The following is a 23,423-nucleotide window of genomic DNA, read 5'->3' on the forward strand; positions in this document are numbered from 1 at the left end:
CAGGCTGGTATCAAATCAGAAGACCGAAGCCAAGAGTGTCTTCTCAGAGCGATGGCAGCTGCCATGGACTTGGCTGCGCAGTCGGTGGAATGTCGGGCCGAGGTTATCAGCCAGCCTCCAATAGAGTGTGCCTCGTTTCTGATCTCAGCAAGGAGAGCCCGTCTCTTGTCCAGAATCTCAGGGATGGTGGGGGAGGTCTTCTCCATCAGATGCTGGAAGTATGCCCCTATACATGCATTGTAATTGGCCACTTTTAAGTCCCAACACAGAAGAGACATAGACCTTCTTGGCTAGGCCATTGATCTTTTTGGCCTCTCGGTCAGTAGGCGACATGGATGTCTTTGGTGTGAAGGACTACTGGGACCCTTCCACAATAGCAGACTTCTGTTTCGGGTGCATGAACAACCAAGAAGATTGGGATAGAGTGATCCGGTACAAGGATTCAATCTTCCTGATCTTGGGCATGACAGATGCCAGTGTGTCCCATGAACACTTGGCTATTCTCTCCAGCAATGGCAACAAGGGTATCGAAACTGGTGTCAGGACTTTGCCATGGACATGTCCCTCAATTGGGTCAGTGGTCTTGTCGTCCATGTGGGTGACTTGCAGCTCGAGAGCGTTGCCCATTTTTATGACGTTCCGCAAAGGAATGGACATCATCAGTGGGAGACGAGGCACTTGGTTGATAAAGCTCTTGGGAGGAGTGATGGGCGCCCTCGTCCGAGGAGCCCGACTCGGTATGAGATGTCCGAGATTCACCCTAATGAGAGTGTTCCTGGTCCAACTCCAAGACATCATCAGCAACAACAATTTGAGAAGTTGAGGGTAGAGTCTGGGTAGAGGCCACTGCAGTCAGGTGCGACACTGGTACTGAGGATGAAGTGGCTGCCTGCACCGTGGAGGATTTATGGCCAAAACAGTGACAGATGGTGTCATGACCAACAGACATATAATATCTGTCCGTCTCGCTGTCATAGAAATAATCGGACTCTTCCTCCTGATGGAAACGGGGGACCTGGTAAACCTCCGCCTGGTGAACCTCCACCTGCAGAACCAGGATGGGAGAATGTCGACTCTGGGACAAATCTCCGTGAGGTGTTAAGACGGGCAAGACAAGATCATCATCGTCATCATCTGAGACATGATGAAGAGTCAGCTCCCTGAGAAAAGTGGCCCTCCTCGGAAGGATGCAAGCCTGAGTCGAGCTTGGGCCCTTTTACTGGTTTGAACTCGCAACCTTGTGGTTTTGAGTGAATGGCTGCAGTACAGGCATTTAACCACTGCGCCACCAGGGCTCCTTATCATGGGCCAAATCTTCCTTGAAGCCCGAGTCCTTGTGTTTGGTCTTGTCCTTTTGAGGACATAGACTTGAACTTCGGTGGGCTCCTTTTGACCCAAAATCCCTTTCAGGGACAGACATGGCAACGGCACCGGGTTCAGTGGAGGAACTCTGGGTTGCAGAAACAGAAGCTGTCGGCGCGGTCTCTGAAGCTGCAGGTGCAGAAGCGGGGCGCAAGGCTTTCGGCGGGAGCAGAGCCTGCTGGTACAAGGCAGCCTTGAGGTGGGAGTTGTGATTTTTTCTGGTCAACGACTTACAGAGGGCACAAGTCTTGGTTTATTGTGATCCTCACCCAGGCAAAGGAGATATGAAGAGTGGGGATCTTACCACCACATACGTTGCATTTTTTAAATGGAGCCGGAGACATCATAAGCCGAATCAAAATCCAAATTGAAGTTGTGAAACGTACACATTGGTCAACAACACGGGGGGGGGGGGAGTTGAATGAGAATGATCAAGCAAATTGAAGGTCGAGATTTCTAGTATAACAATGAGCAGATTCTAGAGTGAAGTTCCTTGAGCAGCAAACGCGGCAGAAAGAAGGAACTGGGGAAAGAGCGGGAACATAGGGGACTTATATAGGGTGGGTGGAACTACCGACAAAAAGTTGCAAAGTTAACTTTGCCCAGTGATTCCAGAAGTTTCTGAGCAGAATTGTGCAGGTGCAGTACAACCCATTTTTTTAGTATAATCTTTATTAACAAAAGAAAGAAAGAAAAGTTTTATGTATTAATATAAAATACAGGCCATCACTTGAACTGTTATCTTCCTTAAGTTCTTGAAGGCTTTGAAGAGTACTAACTAAAGAAAACGAAATTGTCTCCTGGTCATTGTTAAGATGATTGCTTTACACACAATAAAGAGCAAGTTAGTTATTTTTATTGTCTCTTATCATACATTCTACATCTTTTCAACCTCTTGAAAATAATACAAGCGTGACTTTATAATCCTCGACACTTAGCTAACTCAATATAGATGGGTGGGTGGGCCATGAAGGTAATTGCCTATGGCAGGGGTAGGCAACCTTTTTGAGCTGGGGGCCGGGTTGCTGTCCCTCAGACAACTCGGGGGGGGGGGGGGCGAAGCCAGGGGGTGGAGCTTCCACCCTCTGGGGGCGGGGCCATGTGCCAGGGGCAGAGCTTCCACCCTCCGAAGCCCCGCGGGGAGGAGGAGGCATGTGCCCACCCTCTCCTCCTCGGTCCCTTTCTGGCCAAACACCCCCAACCTGCATTCCAAAACACACACAACAGCACATTTGTGCATTTCACATGGCTTTACTTAACGTGGCCTCTTGCATATTTCAGAGGCTTATTCCATAACCAAACCCCTTGGTTTAACATGGCTATGCATATTGAACATGTCAAGGTGGTTTCACCGTTCTTGCACCAAGTGTACTTCTCAGAAGTGTGTACTTGGTCAAGGGACTTTGGTTTTTCTTCACTGCGCATGAGTTTGTAAAAATCACAGCAATTTACATTGGCCTTGCCTCAGAGGCATGCTGATATCAATATTACCATTAAAGAACCAAAACACATAGAAAAGGCACTTTGGAAAGTCACACTCTCTTGGCTTCAGAAACAGTGCGTGCATGCCTCTCAAGCTGATTCATATCATCATCATCATCATCATCATCATCATCATCATCATCATCACACTATCACTGTCAAAACAAAGGAGACTTGTTAGCATTAAAAGCACCCAAAACACACTTTGGAAGGTGACACTCTCTCGGCTTCTGAAACAGTGCCTGCATGCCTCTCAAGCTGACTCATCTCATCATCATCATAATCATCATCATCATCACCACCACCACCACACTATCATTGTCAAAGCAAGGGAGACTTGTTAGCACTTAAAGCACACAAAATAAAATTTAAAAAACCTTGAGGCCTCTGGCCACTCACCACCTCCTCCTACTGCTCCCCCTCCCCCTCCTTCCCCTCTTCCTCTTCCTGCTCCCCCTCCTCCTGCTCCTCCTCCTCCTGCTCCTCCTCCATGCGCTGCGCGACCTTGGAAACAATGGGGCTCGTGCACAGCGGCGCACGGGGCGCAACGGGCGCGCACACCCATTCAATTGAATGGGACGCGCCGCCCCTTCCGCCCCTGTGCGCGCCCCACGGCTTGAGCGCGTATGCTCAAGCCGCGTAAAGCGCGCCCGTGTATGATGCAGGCATGCTGTATTCATTTACTTTTTGCATCCAAGTATCCCATGACGGTATTTCTTCCAACTTCCATAATTTCGCTATTAAAGTTCTAGCTGCTGTTACAAAAAACAAAATAACCCTCCAGTATTTATTTTCATCCCCAGATTTCAGTACCGTAGTCATATTAAGAAGGTATAATTTTGACTTAGTGGCAACTCTATCTCAAAGATTTTTTGGATTTTGTTATGGACTTCTCTCCAAAACTTTTGAACTATGGGGCAACTCCACCAGACATGGTAGATTGTTCCCTTTCCCTGATTGCATCTCCAGCATATTCCTTGCGGTAACTTATATATCTTTTTTAATTTCCAGGGAGTGAAGTACCACCGAGTCATGATTTTCATATGGTTTTCCTTTAACTCCTGGGCTACTGTAAATTTATTTGTCTTCTTCCACGCAGTTTGCCATTCCTCTAAGTTTATGTTGTAGCCAAAGTCACAAGCCCACTTAGTCATGTATTTTTTAATGGATTCATGTTCTAATTCTCTGTTCACTAAGAGCTTATACAGCTTAGATATCTTTTTTTTTTAATCATACGACAACAATATTTTATCTAAGTCGTTCTGGGTGTTTTCTATACCCACTGTTCTTACATCCTCTATATATTTCTGTTTCAAATGATGATAATTAAACCAGTTTAGTTTGTGGCCACCCTTTGTTAGCTCATCTATTGATTGTAAATCACTATTTCCTGAGTGGCCTACTTTTAATAAATTGCATAATAATATTTTGATTCTTGAAAAAGCATCTGAATGGGATGCTATAAAATCATTGAATAAAAAGCAGTCTACTAACAGATGCAATAGTCAAAGTAAAGGTTTGGTGGAAGGGAGGAGCCATTTGCATGCAAATAATGTTGTACCAGTTAACTGCAGTCTACCAATCACCCTACAAAATGCTACTTGACTTCCCATGTACCATTTTTATGCCTCTTTCCAAACTTCTATGTATTTTCCTATCTCTTATGAGTACCTGTGTGACTTTTAGGGGTAGTGCCTCTGGATTTAAGATAAGAACAGAATCCTTGATAGACATTACAAATTCCAAGGCTATTGAGAAGTCCATTACTATACTAGAATTTCATTTTAGGCAATAAAAGCACAAAATTCTTACACACTTTATGTAGAGAATATTTATTAGTTTCTGTAATCAAACCCATGTAAATAAGACCTTACATATTTAATACAGTGCGTTACCCCTGTACAAATGAAAAAGTTTAAACATTTCTAGACCAATATGGCTGTTAATTTCTGTACAATGCCAACTCACAGTACAAGTGGATACCTTTTCCCCAAAGCTGACATCACAGCTAAATTTCCAAAAATTCAAATTATAATGTTTATATAAAAAAGATAACCAATACCATTTCATTAGGTATCAATAGCAGCAACAGACTTTTCCAGCTTCTGCCATCATCTGAACAAAATTATACACATTAGACTTTTATCTCACTCTTTGTTCCAGGTAAGACTGGGAAAGGAAAGAAGAAGAGGAAAAAATAATTTTTAAAGAAAACAGTTCTGTAACTGGTTCTGTGGCACTGGTGCTCTTGGTAACTTCCAATCACTGCTTGAAAAGTCTAGAGTAACGTCATTAAACAGCTCTGCTATCGCACAGTCACAACTACATATCATAAGCAAGTATACAATATTTTACATTCACAGAAGTTATGATACAGTACTTTCCTACAACTATACTACTAGAAGGAAACAATTAAGAAGGCATTATTTGACTTGATTCTATTTCCCAGCACACAGTGAGCAAGAAGGAGGGGTGATGCAGTTTTGATATCAGAATGTGCCATTTTAGAGGTTGCTCTCTTGTGGCACAAGGTCAAATGCTTGCTCTATACAGACATAAGCTGAATACTGTTTGAAGGCAAAAAGCTTCCACACCCCCAATACCATTCAGCCATGCCTCAATATGACTGTCAATGTAAACCCTTAAAAAGAGATTTCTTAAAGTCTGCACTTCTGGTATAAGAGTATAATAAGGGGGGTAATGAGCTTTTCTTTCTTTTTAATTGAGTTCAGCACCATATCAAAGTATAGTAGCAGCTTTTTTGGGACATCTAACACAGAACACACAGAGAATGAATTGGGGTGTGGGAGTGGAGTGTATGATTAAGTTGCTCTGTGTGACTTAACAATTACCGAAATTCTCTTGCTTCATTATGAAAGATCAACCTCCTGTTAGGACTCCCAGCAACATAAAGCCAAACCTACTTTTGTCCAGCAAGGCCTTCTCTAATTTGTTGCTCTTCTCAAAATGAAACAGCAGCAAACAAACAACAAAGTGTTTACCGTCAGTTGCAAGCTCAGGAGCATTATTTCTTAATCGCCCTCTTTAGAAAGCAGGTAAGTGTCTCAGTTCAAAAAAGATAACACTCTTTAATGCAGTGGCATGGAAACTACATGCTCCAAGATCCTCAAGACCATTACAGACTGTTTCTGCTCTCATCCACATCTTTTTATTCCACTTATAGCCTTGAAGGAACATGCCTTGCCCTTAGGCACTGAAGGTTTCTGTTGCTGTCGTTTCACTCCCCATATTGGCATAAATGGGCACAGCTCTTAAGATTTTGTTTCTTCTGTCTTGATGGCCTGGGGTTTGATTGGTCCAGTTCTAATAGGCTTGGGGGCTGTTGCAGGTGCAGGACCTGGCTTCTCCTGTACCTTGTCCTGACATGCTGTGGAAGTGGAGTCTGATACTGCATCAGGAACTTTATTCCCATTGTCGCCCACTTTTTGTAATTTGGCTCCTGTTGGCTTGTTCTGTTGTTGCTCAGAAAAGAATCTCTGTGTGGACTGAAGGACTTCTGCTCTCTGCTTTGCCTTAACCAAAGAGAATCAAAGATTAAGCATAGTACAGGGTAGAAACTTAACCTACTTATTCTGTGTATTCAGGCTTCAACAGTGTCTCAGACAAGACTATCCCAAATGGAATTTTGTACCACCTGCTATAGTAACTGCTACAGTATAGTAATATAGGCCTGGAACAGATGGGCCTTTGAGGCACTCTCGTCACATGCAAGGGTTGCCTGGTGGGCGGAGTGCCCACACGCCTGGCAGCCCTCGCACGTGATGAGGGTGCCGCACCTACGGCGCACCATCCAGATGCAGCACGTAACGGTGACATCACAGCGGTGCCACTTCCGGATGGGGCGGTGCAACTGCGACGTTATTGCGACGTCTCTCGCACTTTGCAGTGTTGCTGGGAGCAGCTTCTGGGCACTCCTTTTTTGCTTTGCAGGAGCGCCGTGCAATTTGGTTGCTGAAGTGCTCCTGCAGAGCAGAGAGGCGCCTCTTTCTGGTGGTGTGTACCCCGCCATAGAGTGAAATTTCTGTTATAACCATTTCTGTGTAGTTTGGCATGTCTGGAAAACCATCCAGCACAGCTTCACAGCCCAAACTATGACCACCATCCATTTCTCATTGAGATCAATGGATGCTCAAGAAAATCCAAGAGTTATGTTTATGTGAACTGGACATATAGCATGGTTTTATGCACAATGTTTCAGAATCAAATCCCACCAGTAAGTAAATCCTACCAATAGTAGGATTTATTTTATATAGTTATTTATTTTATTTCTATGCTGCCTTTCTCCCAGAATGGGACCCAAGGAGGCTCACAGATAAAATTGTTTAAAAATGTTACAATAAAAATGTAAAAAACAATTAAAATCATATAGCTAAAAGCAGTATAAAATTACATAAAATATACATTTTTTTAAAAAAAACCCCATAACTAGTGGTCACATAACTAGAGCACACACCTTATATAAACCCTCCCAGACATGATTATATATTAAAAGCCTGTTAATTATATGTTGCTGTGACACACCACTGAACATCAGTGAGAGCCAGCACCAACTATACATCAGGCAAACTAAGGCTGTGGAGTTGATTTTGGAAATACATATATTTCTAGAGGTTTAGTTGTGTCTTTGCTCTTCCTGAACTGTATTAACAAGGCAAGGCGAGGGAGGTATGGCTTGTGATAGCAATAGCAATAACAAATATGGACTTGGAAATCTGTGCTTTTTTTGGTCTTTATTTTGGTGTGAATATTTTTGAACCATGGTTGGCTGAATTCCTGGATGCAGGATTCATGGTTATGGAGGGCCAACTATATTGCATAGCTTAAAATGTTACAATTTGACAAAATCAGACAGTATAGACAGATAGGAAAGAACTTAATCCCTGAATACATTACAATATTGAGTCTCTTCATGCAAAACAAACATTCAATCCATTTTATATTTTACAAACTGGAAACACAGTATAAGGACTTAATATAAGATAAAAGATACACAGCTCATACTCTTTGTAGTGCAACAATGTGTTTCTCAGGATTAAACAACTTTTTTGTTTTTTAAAAAAGAGACTGACAGCCAAGAATTCCAAGATATATTTTTGCTTTTTAAATGGCTTTTGATTCAGTCATGGTTTTAAATGCTTTCATTAGAAATTCATAACTGGGATTGTCAGAGTTGCATGCATACAGGAATTTCAAGCATATTTTTAATATAGTGTGAGCGTATTGTGTGGTAGAATGTAGCAATTTTACTGGACGAAATGATATAGATATTTGTCACAGACAGCAATTTTGTAATCTCACTTACTGGCTATTGTGTTGACCAGAGGTGGGAATACACATACACACATTGTTATTATTTTATTATTTCTTAGTCTCAAGGATGCTACAAGATCCTTTTGCCCAGACACAGTGCCTCAGTTTCTTTTGTAAACAGAATGGAAAAGATTAAGGAAGTTCTTCCCATTTTAACAATTGAATGGGTCTGATAACTTCAGATTTTGATTTCATGTCATCCACACAGACTCTACATCACAGCTCACATCTAAATGAAAGAGTGTTTTATTTTATCCTGAAGGGTCTCCAAGTACGTTTTGATCAATGTCACAATGTGAAACACTGCTATGTTGGGGTGATTTTTGTATAAGACTTTTACACAGTCAAAGAGGAGATAAATGCTAGAGATCAAGCTAATGGACTGCAATGAATGGGCAGAACCCAATTATGTGCTTCTGCTGACAGAAGAAAGATGGGGGCAGTCCCTTCTTTTCTGCAGCTCCACATACACTACAAAAATCATTTCTGGAAGGCTGGGAAACATTCTGGAACAGGTATACATACAGAGGAGTGCAGGGAGAGGAGAAGGCTCTCATTGGATTTAATCCACTCCAAGCAGGAAAACTCTTCAAAGCACTGGAATTTTAACTGTTCATCTGACTTATAATGTCTTTTGAAACTAAACTACAACTACAGCTGCTGTCTTTAATGCAAGATTTGAATTTAAGTTCCTTTTTGGCCACTGCAGAAAGAGACATCTGCATATTAAACAAAGAGTAGTATCTTGATTTACAAACTGTAAAAACTGTGTCGTTAACACAGTATGGCCATTCAAAAAATACTAACCTTCATGTCTTGTTCAGCCTTCATCGCAGTCTGGGGCTGATTGCCTCTGACTCCAGAGAGTGATCCACAAGGACCCCTGGCCACATGTGGTAAACGAGGGTGGCTCAAAAGGCCTGTGGTCATCTGAGGTGGCATCTGACTAACCAGTGCCACTGACGGCCTCTGAACAGGCGCTGGGAAGGTGTTAGTATGTGGGGCTCTTACCAATGGAGGGACCAGGTTAGGCTGAGAGAGGATCTAAGTGGGGGAAAAACAACAACAACAAAAAGAGACACATTTAGCTGTTAGCGAACTGCCAACCTGACCACATGGTGGCTTCACTGCCAGGAAGCATGCCTCTGTTATCAGTGTCAGGAGGCGGGTGTATCATTTCAGTTAAGATTGGCAATGTTTGGGGAAATCTGCAGGGGAGGGGAGGCCACTGGGTTGATATTGTGTTTAAAAACTGCCTTTGCAGATTAAAAAAGAAAAGCAAGGGGTAGTGTAGGAGCAAGAAGAGAAGGGCATTCTGAAATATATTTCAAGATACAAGAGCTGACAAATGCCTATCCAGCACTCATTTTATGTGAAATATCCCAGACATTTTAGAGGTGACAGTACACATCTCACCTCTCTTTTTTGGATACTTTGTAGCAGCTGCATGGTGGAAAAAATGCCCCCTTTAAGGGGATACTATTACTTTAAAAAGTTATTATATTGAAAAAGTGCTTCAGAGCAAATGACTAAAGGCACAGGTAACACCAGGAATTTCTATGCAGGCCACAATGATGTATGTAGACTGTGCAAAAGAACCTTTGTTCACTTACACAATTTCCCATTTCTCTCAATAGACTGCTCAGAGAGCAATCCTGGTGAAGTATTCCCTAAATGTCTGCTGGAGACTTGAGGCACACATTGGGACCCTTCTCTTAGACAAAACGTTTTCCCTCTTTCTGCAAACATGTAATACTCAATTGTAATAGGAGCTGTGTTGGAGAGGCCTGTGGCCATCTGCCTGCATCAGAGGTGTACAAACCCTCTGTTTCAGGAGCACAGATGTTACTGAAATAACTGATAATAAATAATAAACCAAATGTTGACATCTATTAGATTTAATACTGTAAAATGTACATTTTATCTAATATGACAGATCTTCCTTCACTTAGGGTTTCTTCACTGAAACAAGGTTAGCTACACAATCACACATGACATACATATTCCAGCCTTCTGGCAGAAAACTATCTGCTGCCTACCTGAGGTGTGAACTGAGGAGGAAAGGACTGGGACATTCTGACTGCTGCCGATTGAAACTGCTTCTGGTAGACAACAGTACTCATTTTATTGGATTGACTGTTCGGACTTGTAGAAGTAGCCCTTAGAGAGAAAACATTTTACATGAGTTAAAATATTAGGTATCACAAGAGATAATGATTTATTAATTTTTTCACATTGTGCCTGAATCTAGAAGAAACATTTTGGTACTACTTAGTATAAAGCCTGCTTACAGACAACAGTGGGGAACAGGGAAACAGTTTATTTTGTATGACAATGAGAAACATGTCAAAATTAAGATTAATTTCTGTCACCACTCACACAATGGAAGCAATTAATTTTAATTACATGCACTTTGTTAATGCTTTGGTAATTTCTTCTGGATTCAAATGACTGTGCTTCTAGAACACACATCTTGACTTTTTAACCTAATACAGAAAAATGTACAAGTATCTCATAATAGGAGAGTGGAGTAAACTGTGAGCATTATGTTTCTGAACAAGTAGGCATTTAATTAATTTAAGGACTATCTGAGCATCTAGACCAGTGATGGCGAACCTTTTACAGTTCGCATGCCGGGGGCGGGGCTTCTACTCCCAGGATGGGGGCTGGAGGTGGGACTTCCACCCAAGGGGGTGGGGCTTCTGCCCCCTTTTCAGAGGGAGGGAGCCTTTGGCTCCTCCCCCGGCATTTCCGGCCCCTGAGGGTCCCTTTTGGGGCCACCAGAGGTTGGCAAACGGGCCATGAAGGATGGCGCGCTGTCCTTCGCAGTTTGCCGGCCCCTGAGGGTCCCTTTTGGGGCCGCCAGAGGCTGGCAAATGGGCCATGGAGGATGGCGTGCTGTCCTCCACAGTTTGCCGGCACGCCGCCGTCCTGGGCTCCTCCACGGCCCTTCCAGCCCCAGATCTCTCTCTCCGGAGGGAGGTCTGAGGCTGGTAGGGTCATGACGGTCCTGCGCTCCTCTGCAGCTTTTCAAAGCCCCAGATCTCTCTCTCCGGAGGGAGGTCTGGGGCTGGAAGGGCCGGGACAGTCCTTGGCTCCTCCTTCCAGCCCCAGATCGCTCTCTCCGGAGGGAAGTCTGGGGCTTGAAGGGCCGCGATGGTCCTGAGCTCCTCCGCGGCCCTTCCAGCCCCAGATCTCTCTCTCCAGAGGGAGCTCTGAGGAAGAAAGGGCCCATGAAGGAAGAGGCATACCACTTACAACAAATCAGGGATAGAAAAAGTGTTGCCCCTGGGGCACCACACTAGAGCCCCAGTAACATTTTTTTGCTGAGAAAAGCCCTTTGTACCCTCTTAAGCCTATGACAGGCAACTTCATCATATTTTGTTTTCCCTCCAAAGTGGAAGTCAGTTCCTGATTGGGAAAAAAGTCTTATTATTTAAACACAAAAACTTGTATCTAGGCAGATGGTGGTAAGATATTCTGAAATCAATAGGCAGCAACTAATTTTTGTGAAGGTCCCACAACACAGCAACAGTTTTGAGGTTACACCCATTTAGAGGGAACATTCTTTTCCTTGTTTGATATCATCCCCGAACATTTTTTCCATGCAATATTGGTAGCTGAACCTGCTAAGCAGCCACTACATTTAGCAGCGCTAATCACTTGGGCTAAGTGTTTTGAATTCTTTGGGCAGTCCAAATTCTCAGTAACTCCAACATATATCTAAGGGAGCAGAAAACCAAGTACTATCATGCTGTCTGTCTTATGGGTTTTTGTACCATGTACAATTTTAAAACCAGAATCTTCTAAAAATGTTCTGTCTCTACTAACCAACAAACCAACTTACTCATTATACTCTGCCTTTTTCCCAAACTGGGACTCAATGCAGGGATGGTAATAATCCAATGAACTCTGAAGCAAGCTCTCAAGCAAGTTACATGGAAAGTGTGTGTTTGTGTGTAAGGAGGAAGAGTTGCTTCCCAAACAATACCCTCATTACCTTTGCTACATGGCATGCTATTAATTGAACTGAAGCACTTTTTGACAGAAGTCTGCCATATGTTATAAAGGCCAGCAGTTCAATGAACTTCCACTAAATATCATTATCTCTTCCAATACCTGCCAACCCACAGGGTGACCTTGGGCAAGTCATATTTTCTCACCCTCAGAGGAAGGCAAAGACAAACTCCCTCTAAACAAATTTTGCCAACCCCCCCCCCCCCCCCAATGATTATGGGCTTAAGGATATGACTTGGAGGCATACAACAGCAAAAACAGCCAACTACTATTATTTTGTGCTTTCCTAGCCCCGATACCATTTCTATCTTCTAAGAAAGCAATACATTCCAAACAATTCTAGAAAAAAACATACTTCTAGACAGAAGATGCTCCATTTCTGTTCCAGGGCATTTTGTGTAACTTGAAGATTTAAGTGCAAACATATATCCTAACTCTGCTGCTGGTTCCTCCTTAGACTGAATCATTCCTATAATACTGCGTTTCAATAAATATCATTGCTGTGTACTAAAATATACAATGAGATTAAAATAAATTCTAAATAGCATCCTTGTCACAACATTCATAACTTTTCATCAAAAAAGTATGATGCTTTTCTTAGCGGCATATAATAACCAATTTGTAGTCAAATTGCTTGCTGTCATTCATACAAGTCTGAGGAACAATCCTGTGGAACACACCTGTGCAAGCTCTGCTGAAATAAATGGGAATTGGTCAAGTGTGCAGCCATTCTGTCTTCATATTTCCTGCAAAATAAATTGCCCTGTTTCCAAATATGTTCTCCTTTCCATCCAAGTGCAGAGTAGCTCAGTTACTTGAGCCTTTCAGTTATAAAATTACCAACATATTTGCCTTACTAGGATAGAAAACAAACATCAAAATGCAAAGTGAAGAAACCAGTGGCAAAATGAATCACTTCAGGTTGCATTTTGCTGTTTTATTAATATTCCTAAAACACACTTATACCAAACCAGCCAACCTCTTCTATCTGTGTATTCTATAGATTCTTTTTCAAAAATAAACAGTTCAATTTCAAAAGAATTCCATTTCAATAAAGGCTTATCTACATAGAACCTTGTTCTCAGTTCTGCATAAATGACTACTGTATATATTTGTGTATAAGTCAACCTCATGTATAAGTTGAGGGCAGGTTTAGAGGCAAAATAAAAGATTTTTATACAATTCATGGATAAGTTCAAGGTAAAACCTAGGTGAGGGGGCTATGCACAGGGCTCCTCAGATCCATTCCCTGGAGAGGCAAAAGGGCCAGCTGCCTTTCACCACCGCAACTGCCATTTTCCACCCAGACATTCAAAAAGGCCTTTCACCATTCTACTCTGCTCTACTCTACTCTACTCAGAGAAAGGGTGATAAAAAGTTAAGGATTTAACCAACTTTGGCTGAGTAGTTCCAGGGTACCGGCAGAGGTCACTTGGAGGAGGTGGCAAACATCGCCAGCCTCATTTCCTGCTTCCTTCCCCTCTTCTTCTGACTCAGCTACTCTGCTAAAGGGAAGCTGGATCCAAATCATGGCCCCATCACTGTCTGGATGCTCCTGGCAGTCTTGTCAGGAGGACCTCATTGAACTAGGAAGAGGCATCCCAAGACTGGCTGGGTTGCAATGTTGCTCCCACCTCCTATCAGCCCTTGCCCGTTCCAGCCTGAAACAACCAGATTATTTCTGCACTGTACCCTGTGGGTCAAACCTCCAAAGCACAGCAGGGAAGGGAGCAGGAGACTCAACCAGCTCTTCCTGTCTCCCTTTTTGGAATGAGCAGTGGCTCTTGATCTGAGTCACCTTCTCTATGGTGCTGCCCAGTTTCCACCTGTGGTAAATGGTTGAGCTGAGGGGACAATAGGCTGCCTAGCATGGCCCAGGGAGAGAAGCTTCTGTGTCTTCCTTTCTGCTGCCTGACCCTGCCTTGCCATGTCTTCTGGAAGCTCCTGCTGGTCCTTGGATCCCTCCTCTTGTCTCATGCATGCCTAATGGCTGGGGATTGCAGTAGCTGGTGTAGAGAGATATGATGAGGAACCAAGAAAGCTGGCCTGCTGAGCTTATAGGAGAAGGAAGGAGGAAGCTGAGGCTGCTGAAAAGGCTCTAAAAGCTGTCTCTGTGTACCTCAAGCCAGGATGAGTTTTCTGGGTTCCTTTGACCCCCCCCCCCCCCCCGCACAGCACAGGCTCCCTAGAAGTAGCTGAAAAAACCATCCAGAGCAATTGTTCCAGATCGTGCCACTTTAGTGGGAATTGAGGGAGGGGACTGTTGAAAAGCAACCCAGCAAACTCCTCCTGGCTTGAGGTGGGCAGAGGTGGACTCTAGGACCTTTTTGGGAGCCTCAGCTTCTTCCTACCTTCTCCCCTGATCTGAGTGAGCCAGCCTTGATTCATATTTCAGCACTGACATGTGGACAATTCAATCTAGGTTTTTAAGGTTAATTTTTAGACTTAAATTTACAAATTTACAAAAATTACAAATATTCAGCTTACTTTAGCTTTTATTTGTTGAGCGTTTCTATTCTGCTTCCCTGTTGTCAAAGTGGCCCCAGAACACTAATGTTTAATTCAATATTACCAATATTTTTAACTAGACTCTAATACAATTCTAGAATGGTAACTAATTTGAAAGTATTTGTTTACCGGAATGGACTAGACGTTGGAGTGGTGCTTCGCCCAGGAACTGGAGGTGTGCCTGGCTTATCAATGCCACTTCCAAAGGCCTTCAGATCCATTTCTGGCATCTGAAGAAAAACAGCAATACTGTTTATCCACATATACAAAATTGAACAGTAATGCATTCACCCAAGGATTCAATCATACATTTAACCCCACCAGGCCACGTATCTGCTTGGCAAAAAAAACAAACAAAAAACACACACACAAAGAATTCCTTCTGAGTATGCAAAGAGAAAGGTCTTTTCTAGGACTCTCAATCATTCATTATGAAGACTTTATCAAAGAAGATTTTCTCGACATCAAAACCTGAGCCCATCTCTCATTCATTTTATTAAAAACAGAGAATGTACATGGCATAACACATACTGGCACAATCTGTTTGTTTCAATGAGAAAACTGTGAATGGGCTTCACACAGAAATTTGTATGCTTACCTTTGGCTAAATGGTGCAAAATAGCCTGGAACAAATTTAATACAGTGTTCTGTTCTGTCATCAAGTCTCTTGAATGCTATACATACATGACTCCAAACCCATCACCCTCCTTATACTTATCCATCCCTCAACTACTGTGGCCATATCTGTGGATGTGGAGTGGGTGTAGAAGGATAATTGACATGTGAACTAGTGGCTAACTGTCAATTATGAGATAAATTTTACCAGTGTAATAATTTATCAGAAAAGAATTCCATCATTTTCCAACATTTTCCATTTGCTATTCTCAGCAACTTAGTTTATGGCAAGTAAACATTTTGGCACTATCACCATATCATAGCCACCTTTGCACATGATGTGCATTAATTTATACTATCTATGTGTTATCTATACAGCAAGATCAAGACAAGCAATGTTTACCTTCCCAGTTATAATGTTATGCTGAGTTCCGGCTGGAATTAGCCCTCTGAAAGGCTGGCCTACTTGTGCTGGCCGACTCAGACTCTGAGCCTGAGGTTGTGGTGCTGTATGCTGCAACGGAGGTTGAAGGGATTGTGGAAGAGCAATTAAAGGCTGTCCCGCTGATCCAAAGTTGGGCAAAGAAAGTTGTGATCCGGGTATTGGTACTGTCATCTGCAGAAAAATGCATGCATATTTTAGACATGTATGAGTAATTTACATATATCAACATAAAGCTGCCACTGATGAGAAGCAGGGCAGGGGTAGGCAACCTTTTTGAGCCGGGGGCCGGGTTGCTGTCCCTCAGACAACTGGGGGGCTGAAGCCAAAAAATAAATAATTAATTTTTTTAAAAAAAAATTAAATATATAAATAAACTAGGACAAATGTAGGACAAAATTTTCAAATGGAAGACACTTTTAAAAAAAATGGAGGACACATGAAAAAATTTGCCGATTTAAAAAAAAATGTTAATATAAATGCATGTTTCTGAGGCTTCTATAGACAATTGCCCCCCAAAGGCCCCGGCGGCAATCGGAGGCAGGACCGGGCTGGGGCCAGTCCCAAGGCCTCACCGGGCCACATCCGGCCCGCAGGCCGCAGGTTGCCTACCCCTGGTATAAGAAATGGAGATCAAAAATTAGAAAAAATAATTTGGGGAGACAATGCTAAAAAGATTTCAAAATTTTATAACTTTATTTTAAAATGGGAATTACATGAGGAATCAGTGAAGGAATTTATGATTAGATGGGCAGGGGATTTACAATAAACAATCAAATTGGATCAATGGTAAAAACTATGGAGAAAAAGACTGAAATATACAAAAATATGGATATAAAAGAGAATGTGTATAAGACTATGTACAGATAGTATTTAACTCCATATAAGTTATCAAAAATATATAAAGGAGTAGATGGGAAATGCTGGAAATGCCAGATGGAATTAGGAACCTATATGCACATTTGGTGGAATTGTGAGATAGTGAATAAATATTGGAAAAGAATACATGGAGAAATGAAAAAAAATATTCAGTTTCAACACTCGAGCGGATCCAAAGATGTATCTCTTGAACATGGTGGATGACTCAAAATTGGAAATTACAGATGGTAAACTGATTTTCCTATTAATAACAGCAGCAAGAATGGTCTTGGCAAAACTTTGGAAAACAAAACAAGTACCTTCGTTTGAAGACTGGAAAATGAAAATTTGGGACTTTTTCGAAATGGAGAAATTATATAACAAGACAGCAATCCTTAAAAACTTTTTATGAAGAATGGCATCCCTGGATAAAATATCTTCAAAGGGAAGATTTACAAAATGAGTGGATAGCTTTAACTGAGTAATTTGAGAATTTAGGTTAAATAATATTAGTGTTAAATAAATTTGATATATATATGCAGATAAAGAAACAATTTTAGGTATGAGCTATGGTTGCAAATGACGAGGGGGTTGTATATTCTGAGGTCACTGGAGGTATTTTTTTTCTTTATGCTTTTCTGTTTTTTCCCCACATTGTTGTATCCAAAGGAAATAATAAATTCATATGAACTGCAAAAATTTACATTAGTCACCTAAGATATATAATAAGAGCTAGTAAATATTTATCATCACTTGGATAAGGAGGGGGGGGGTCTACACCGTGACAACTTCAGAAGTGTAATTTAGAATATTTAAGAATGAATCTGGAAATATGTATGCAATATGTATGTATATATGTTTTTTTATAAGTTTTGGGGGGGGGGGGGGGGAAAGCACAAATGGCTATCCAGACTGTGTTTAAAAACCTCCAAAGAAGAGAACTCCATCATTTGCTGAGGCAACATGTGCCACTGTCAAACAGCTCTTACCATCAGGAGTTTTTTTCTAATATTTAGGTGCAATCTCTCTTCCTGTATGTGAATGTACTGCTCTGTGTCCTAATCCTGTACTAGGATCTCTGGAGCAGCAGAAAATAAGCTTTTTCCATCCACAACATGATATCTCTTCTAATATTTAAACAGGCACCCCTTAACCTTCTCCAGGATAAACATATCCAGTTCCCTATGATACTCATAGGGCATAGTTTCTAGACCTTTCACCACCTTATAGATATGCTCCATGCTGGCTTTTAGTAATCATGGCATTTCTTTCAGACTGTTTCATGATCTGCTCTTGAATCTTTCCTGATATTGATGTCAGGCTGACAGGGCAGTAATTATTTGGGTCCTCATTTCCCCCTTTTTGAAGATGGGGATAATATTTTCCCACCTCTAGTCTACTCAAACGTCTGCATTCCAGGAATCCCCAAAGACTATTGACAGTGGTTCTGAGATTACTTCTGCCTACTCTTTTAATGCCCTTGGATGTACATCTGGCCTTGGAGACCTAAATTTGTTTAGAGCAGCCAGGTATTCCTGTACTACCTCTTTACCTATTCTATACTGCAATTCCCCTATTAAATTATCTGCTCCATTTCCAGGTTGAGCATGGTTGTCCTTTTCAAAGAAAGATGCAAAGATGTTGAGTAATTCTGCCTGTTCTCTGTTCCCTGTTAGCATTTTTCCATATTCTCCATGTAGCAGCCTATTCATTTCCCTATTTTCCTTTTGCTATGAACATAACCAAAAAAGCCCTGTTTATTGCTCACAAGCCTAAGCTGCTTCTGCATTTTAGTTTTCCTAACTTTCTCCCCATGCATGCTGACTATTTGTTTGAATTCCTCTTTGGTGATTGTCCCCCCCCCCCCCCATCCCTCATGAATCCCCTTCTCTATTACTACATTTTGATCATGGGATCACTGCTGGTATTTCCCTATGTTTACTGAAATCAGTTTTCATAGAAGTCTAGAATACATGTCTGACTATGCTTGTCTTCCTCTTTCCATTGTATAACAAACTCCAGTAATGGATCTGTTCACAGGTCCTTAATGTATGCATAACTTTCAGTTTGGTCTGTTTCTCTGAAATAGGTTATACCCCTCTATTACTACATTTGAATCATGACACTTGTCCCACTAGGTTTCAGTGATATTTATTATATCATATTTGCTTTGCTGTTTTAAGGTTCAAGTTCATCTTGTTTATTTCCCATTCTCTGTGGAACTGTCATGGACTGTTCCTCCTAGATGCCTCAGACTATTTTTTCCCCTTCCACTGTTAGTTTTTGTTCTATTTGCCTTGTTTTCTCTAAAGGTTCTGATCTCCAGCACTTGATGCACTTCTGTCCTCCTCCACCACATAACTCAAGTTGAAAGTCCTCCTGATAAGATCTTTCAGAATCTTAGCAAAAATGTTCCTGCCAACTGCTATGAGATGCAACCCATCCTTTGCTAAAAATCCATCTCCATGGAAATGTACACTACAATCCAGGAAGCCAAATTTTTCCTGGCAGCACCATCTGTAAAGCCAGTTGTTCACCTCCGCCTTTTTTCCCTTCCTTCCTGGGCTGTACCCCTCCACTTGAAGGACAGACAAAATAAGGACAGGTTGCATACAGGTTGGTCATCTGTGAAGTCACACAATTGGGTATATTGGCATGTTCACAAAGCATGACAAGAACCTTCTAGAATCACTAGGCAAGCTTTTTGGCAGGAGTTCCACCTATCCTACTGTATGGTTTTAATCTGTATTCTGAAATGTTTTTATTGAAGTGTTATTGCAATTTTTATCCTGTATTTTGTATTTGATATTGCAATTTTTACCTGTATACCGCTATGATCAACATGGAATAGCGGTTTATAAATAAAACTTATTATTATTATTAGTAGTAGTATTACCCTCAGCTCTATACCTCAGTACTCCTATTCAAGTGCCTCAGTTTCAAAGGACAAAACAAAACAGCATCCACAGAAACAACAGATACAGGTCACACCTGAGGGGAGAATAGGCAGGTTTGTGTGACTTCACAGATGATCACTCAAAGGACTACAGTTACGGGTATGCAACCTGTCCTTCTTCTCTGTTGTTTCTGTGAACCACACAATTGGGAGACTAGCAAGCTACAGAGCTTTGAAGGTGGGAATGTCATGCTAAAAAGGCACATCAATAGAGTAAAACAAATAATTTAAAAAAGTTTATTAAAATGTAACAAATGATATCCCACCCCCAGAAGCATTCAAAATCAACCACAGTCTATTTTACCATAAAAAGTACAGTTGGCTCTCAGTATCCGGGGGGGGATCTGTTCCAGACACCCCCCCCGGATACCAAATCCGCGGATGCTCAAGTCACATAGTACCTAATGGCGGCTGCACCACCATTAGTGACAAAGAATCATAGAGTTGGAAGAGACCACAAGGGCCATCTAGTCCAACCCCCTGCCATGCAGGAACTCTCAATCAAAGCATACCCGACAGATGGCTATCCAGCCTCCGCTTAAAGACCTCCAGGGATGGAGACTCCACTACACTCCAAGGGAGTGTGTTCCACTGTTGAACAGCCATTACTGTCTGGAAGTTCCTCCTAATGTTGAGGTGGAATCTCTTATCCTGTAGCTTGCATCTACTGTTCTGGATCCTGTTCTCTGGAGTGGCAAAAAACAAGCTTGCTTCCTCCCCAATGTGACATCCCTTCAAATATTTAAACAAGGTTATCATATCACCCCTTAACCTTCTCTTCTCCAGGCTAAACATCCCCAGCTCCCTATGTTGATCCTCATAGGACATGGTTTCCAGGCCCTTCACCATTTTGGACGCCCTCCTTTGGACACGCTCCAGTTTCTCAACATCCTTTTTGAATTGTGGTGCCCAGAACTGAACACAGTATTCCAGATGGGGCCTTACCAAAGCAGAATAGAATGGCACTATTACTTCCCTTGATCTAGACACAATACTTTTATTGATGCATTGGCCTTTTTAGCTGCTGCATCTCACTGTTGACTCATGTTCAACTTATGGTCTACTTGGACTCCTAAATCCCTTTCACACGTGGTTTCATTCAGCCAGGTGTCCCCATCCTATATCTATGGATTTTTTCCACCCTAAGTGCAGTACCTTACATTTCTTCATGTTGAATTTAATTTTGTTAGCTTTGGCCCAGTCTATTCAGGTCATTTTGAATTTTGATCCTGTCCTCTGGAGTATTAGCTATTCCTCCTAATTTGGTGTCATCTGCAAATTTGATAAGTATGGCCCCAGTTATGTCATCCAGGTCATTGATAAGAGGTTGAATAACACTGGCCCCAGGACAGAGCCCTGTGGGACCCCACTGGTCACTTCTCTCCAGGATGAAAAGGTGCCATTGTTGAGCACCCTTTGGGTTCGGCCGGTCAACTAGTTACAAATCCATGTAACAGTTATTTTGTCTAGCCCACATTTTACAAGCTTCTTTGCAAGAATGTCATGGGAAACTTTGTCAAAGGCCTTACTGAAATCAAGATATACTATATCCACAGCATTCCCTTCATCTACCAAGCTAGTAATTTTATCAAAGAAAGAGATCAGATTTGTCTGGCATGACTTGTTTCTCTGAAACCCATGTTGACTTTTTGTGATTATGGCATTGCCTTCTAAATGTTCACAGACTCTCTGCTTAATGATCTGCTATAGAATCTTTCCAGGTATAGATGTCAAACTAACTGGATGATAACTGTTGGGATCCTCTTTTTTTCCCTTTTTGAAGATGGAGACAACGTTTGCCCTCCTCCAGTCTGCTGGGACTTCTCCTGTTCTCCAGGAGTTTTCAAAGATTATTGCCAATGGCTCCGATATTACATTTGGCAGTTCTTTTAATACCCTTGGATGTAGTTCATCTGGTCCTGGAGACTTAAATTCATTTAGATTAACAAGGTATTCCTCTACTATCTCTTTACTTATTCTGTGCTGAAATTCCCCTAATCTGTCCTCTGCTTTATTATCCTCAGGTTGGGCACCCTTTTCCTTTTCTGAGAAGACTGAGGCAAAGAAGGTGTTGAGTAATTCTGCCTTTTCTCTGTCCCCTGGTAGCATTTTGCCATCTTCTCCATGCAGTGGCCCTACCATTTCTTTCTTCTTCCTTTTGCTGTGGACATATCCAAAAAAGCCCTTTTTGTTGTTCTTAACCTCTTTAGCAAGCCTGAGTTCATTCTGCGCTTTAGCTTTTCTGACTTTACCCCTACACATGCCTATTTCTTTGAATTCCTTTTTCGTAATTTTCCCCTTTTTCCATTTCTTATACATGTTCCGTTTCAAACTTAGCTCAGTTGAAAGTTCCTTAGTCATCCATCCTGGTTTCTTGAGACACCTCCCGTTTTTCTTTCTCACTGGAACTGTTTGAAATTGTGCCTTCAGTATCTCCCTTTTGAGAAAGTCCCATCCGACTTGAAGTCGCTTCTCTTTTAGTATTTCTGACCATGGGATCTCCCTCAATACTTCTCCAAGTTTACTGAAATCCGCTCTCCTAAAGTCTAGAATGTGTGTCTGACTATGCCTGGCTTTTCCTTTCCATTGTATAACAAACTCCAGGAGAACATGGTCACTTCTACCTAATGATCCCACCACTTGCACCCCATTAACCAAGTCATCCTTGTTGGTTAGGATAGATCTAAAATAGCAGATCCTCTTGTTGTCTCTTCCATCTTTTGGACCATGAAATTGTCTTCCAGGCAAGTGAGGAATTTGCTAGACCTTGAGGATTTTGCTGAGTTTGTCTTCCAGCAAATATCAGGATAGTTGAAGTCGCTCATCACTACTACATCTCTCCTTTCTAAGTATGTGGTCACCTGTTCTAGAAAGGCATCATCCAATTCCTCCATCTGACTTGGGGGTCTATAGTAGACTCCCACCATAACATCCTTGATGTTTCTCTCCCCTTTAATTTTTATCCAGATGCTCTCCACCTGGCTTCCATGATTGATGTCCTGGATCTGTTCACTGGTATAAATATCCTGACATATAGTGCTATTCCTCTTCCTTTCCTGTTTGGCCTATTTCTCTTAACGAGGTTATATCCCTCTATTTCCACATTCCAATTATGAGACTCATCCCACCATGTTTCAGTGATGCCTATTATATCATATTTGCTTTGTTGTACAGTGCTACCTCGGGTTACGAAATTAATTCGTTCCGCGGCGCCGTTCGTAACCCGATACATTTCGCAACCTGAAAAGGCTTTCCGTTAGCGCTGGAAAGCCGCTAGCCGCGCTTCGCATTTGAATTTCGCGCCGAAACGCGCCGAAATGAATTTCGTAACCCGAAAAATCTTTCGTTACCCGGAACAGTTTTTTCCAATCTAACTTTTTCGTACCCCGGAAATTTCGTAACACGATCAATTCGTATCCCGGGGTACCACTGTACTAGGAGTTCGAGTTCATCTTGCTTATTTCCCATGCTCTGTGCATTAGTGTAGAGACGTCGCAGACAATGGGTCATATTTACTTGCTGCCTGTGCAAGTTTTTTTTGCCTCCCACTGTTGGGTCCTTGCATTTTTCTTGTTTCCTCTATGTCAGTTTGACTATTTTCTTCAGCCCTTTCACCTTCCTTAATATTGTCTCCCTCCCCCAAGGAACTCAGTTTAAAGCCCTCCTGATCAAGTTCTTGAGACTGTTGACAAAAACATTTCTTCCAACTGACATGAGATGCAACCCGTCCGTTGCAAGAAGTCCCTCCTCATGGAACTGCAGCCCATGATCGAAGAATCCAAATCGTTCTCGGCAGCACCATCTACGGAGCCAGTTGTTCACACCTGCTATTTTCCTCTCCCTTCCTGGACC

General features: G+C 42.0%; 1 protein-coding gene across 11 annotated transcripts in view; it reads right to left on the minus strand.

Annotated features, from left to right (window-relative positions):
* Positions 1-4,657: 4,657 nt before the first annotated feature.
* The window catches only part of PRRC2C (proline rich coiled-coil 2C), a 194,983-nt gene continuing 176,217 nt past the window's right edge, over positions 4,658-23,423 (minus strand). For 6 of the 11 annotated variants that reach the window (XM_089516032.1, XM_089516025.1, XM_089516029.1 and 3 more), the window contains 6 exons: positions 15,719-15,931; positions 14,830-14,930; positions 12,873-12,938; positions 10,215-10,335; positions 8,983-9,219; positions 4,658-6,377 (listed from right to left, as the gene is read on the minus strand). In XM_089516032.1, the coding sequence (XP_089372158.1) occupies positions 6,117-6,377; positions 8,983-9,219; positions 10,215-10,335; positions 12,873-12,938; positions 14,830-14,930; positions 15,719-15,931 (999 nt within the window). In that variant the 3' untranslated portion in view covers positions 4,658-6,116. The remainder of the gene's footprint in view (positions 6,378-8,982; positions 9,220-10,214; positions 10,336-12,872; positions 12,939-14,829; positions 14,931-15,718; positions 15,932-23,423) is intronic. The other 5 variants (XM_089516035.1, XM_089516031.1, XM_089516030.1 and 2 more) reach the window with 3 other exon arrangements.

This window comes from Sceloporus occidentalis, unplaced genomic scaffold (assembly GCF_023333645.1).
Source record: "Sceloporus occidentalis isolate IW3139 unplaced genomic scaffold, rSceOcc1.0.p SCAF_3, whole genome shotgun sequence".
Taxonomy (NCBI): domain Eukaryota; kingdom Metazoa; phylum Chordata; class Lepidosauria; order Squamata; family Phrynosomatidae; genus Sceloporus; species Sceloporus occidentalis.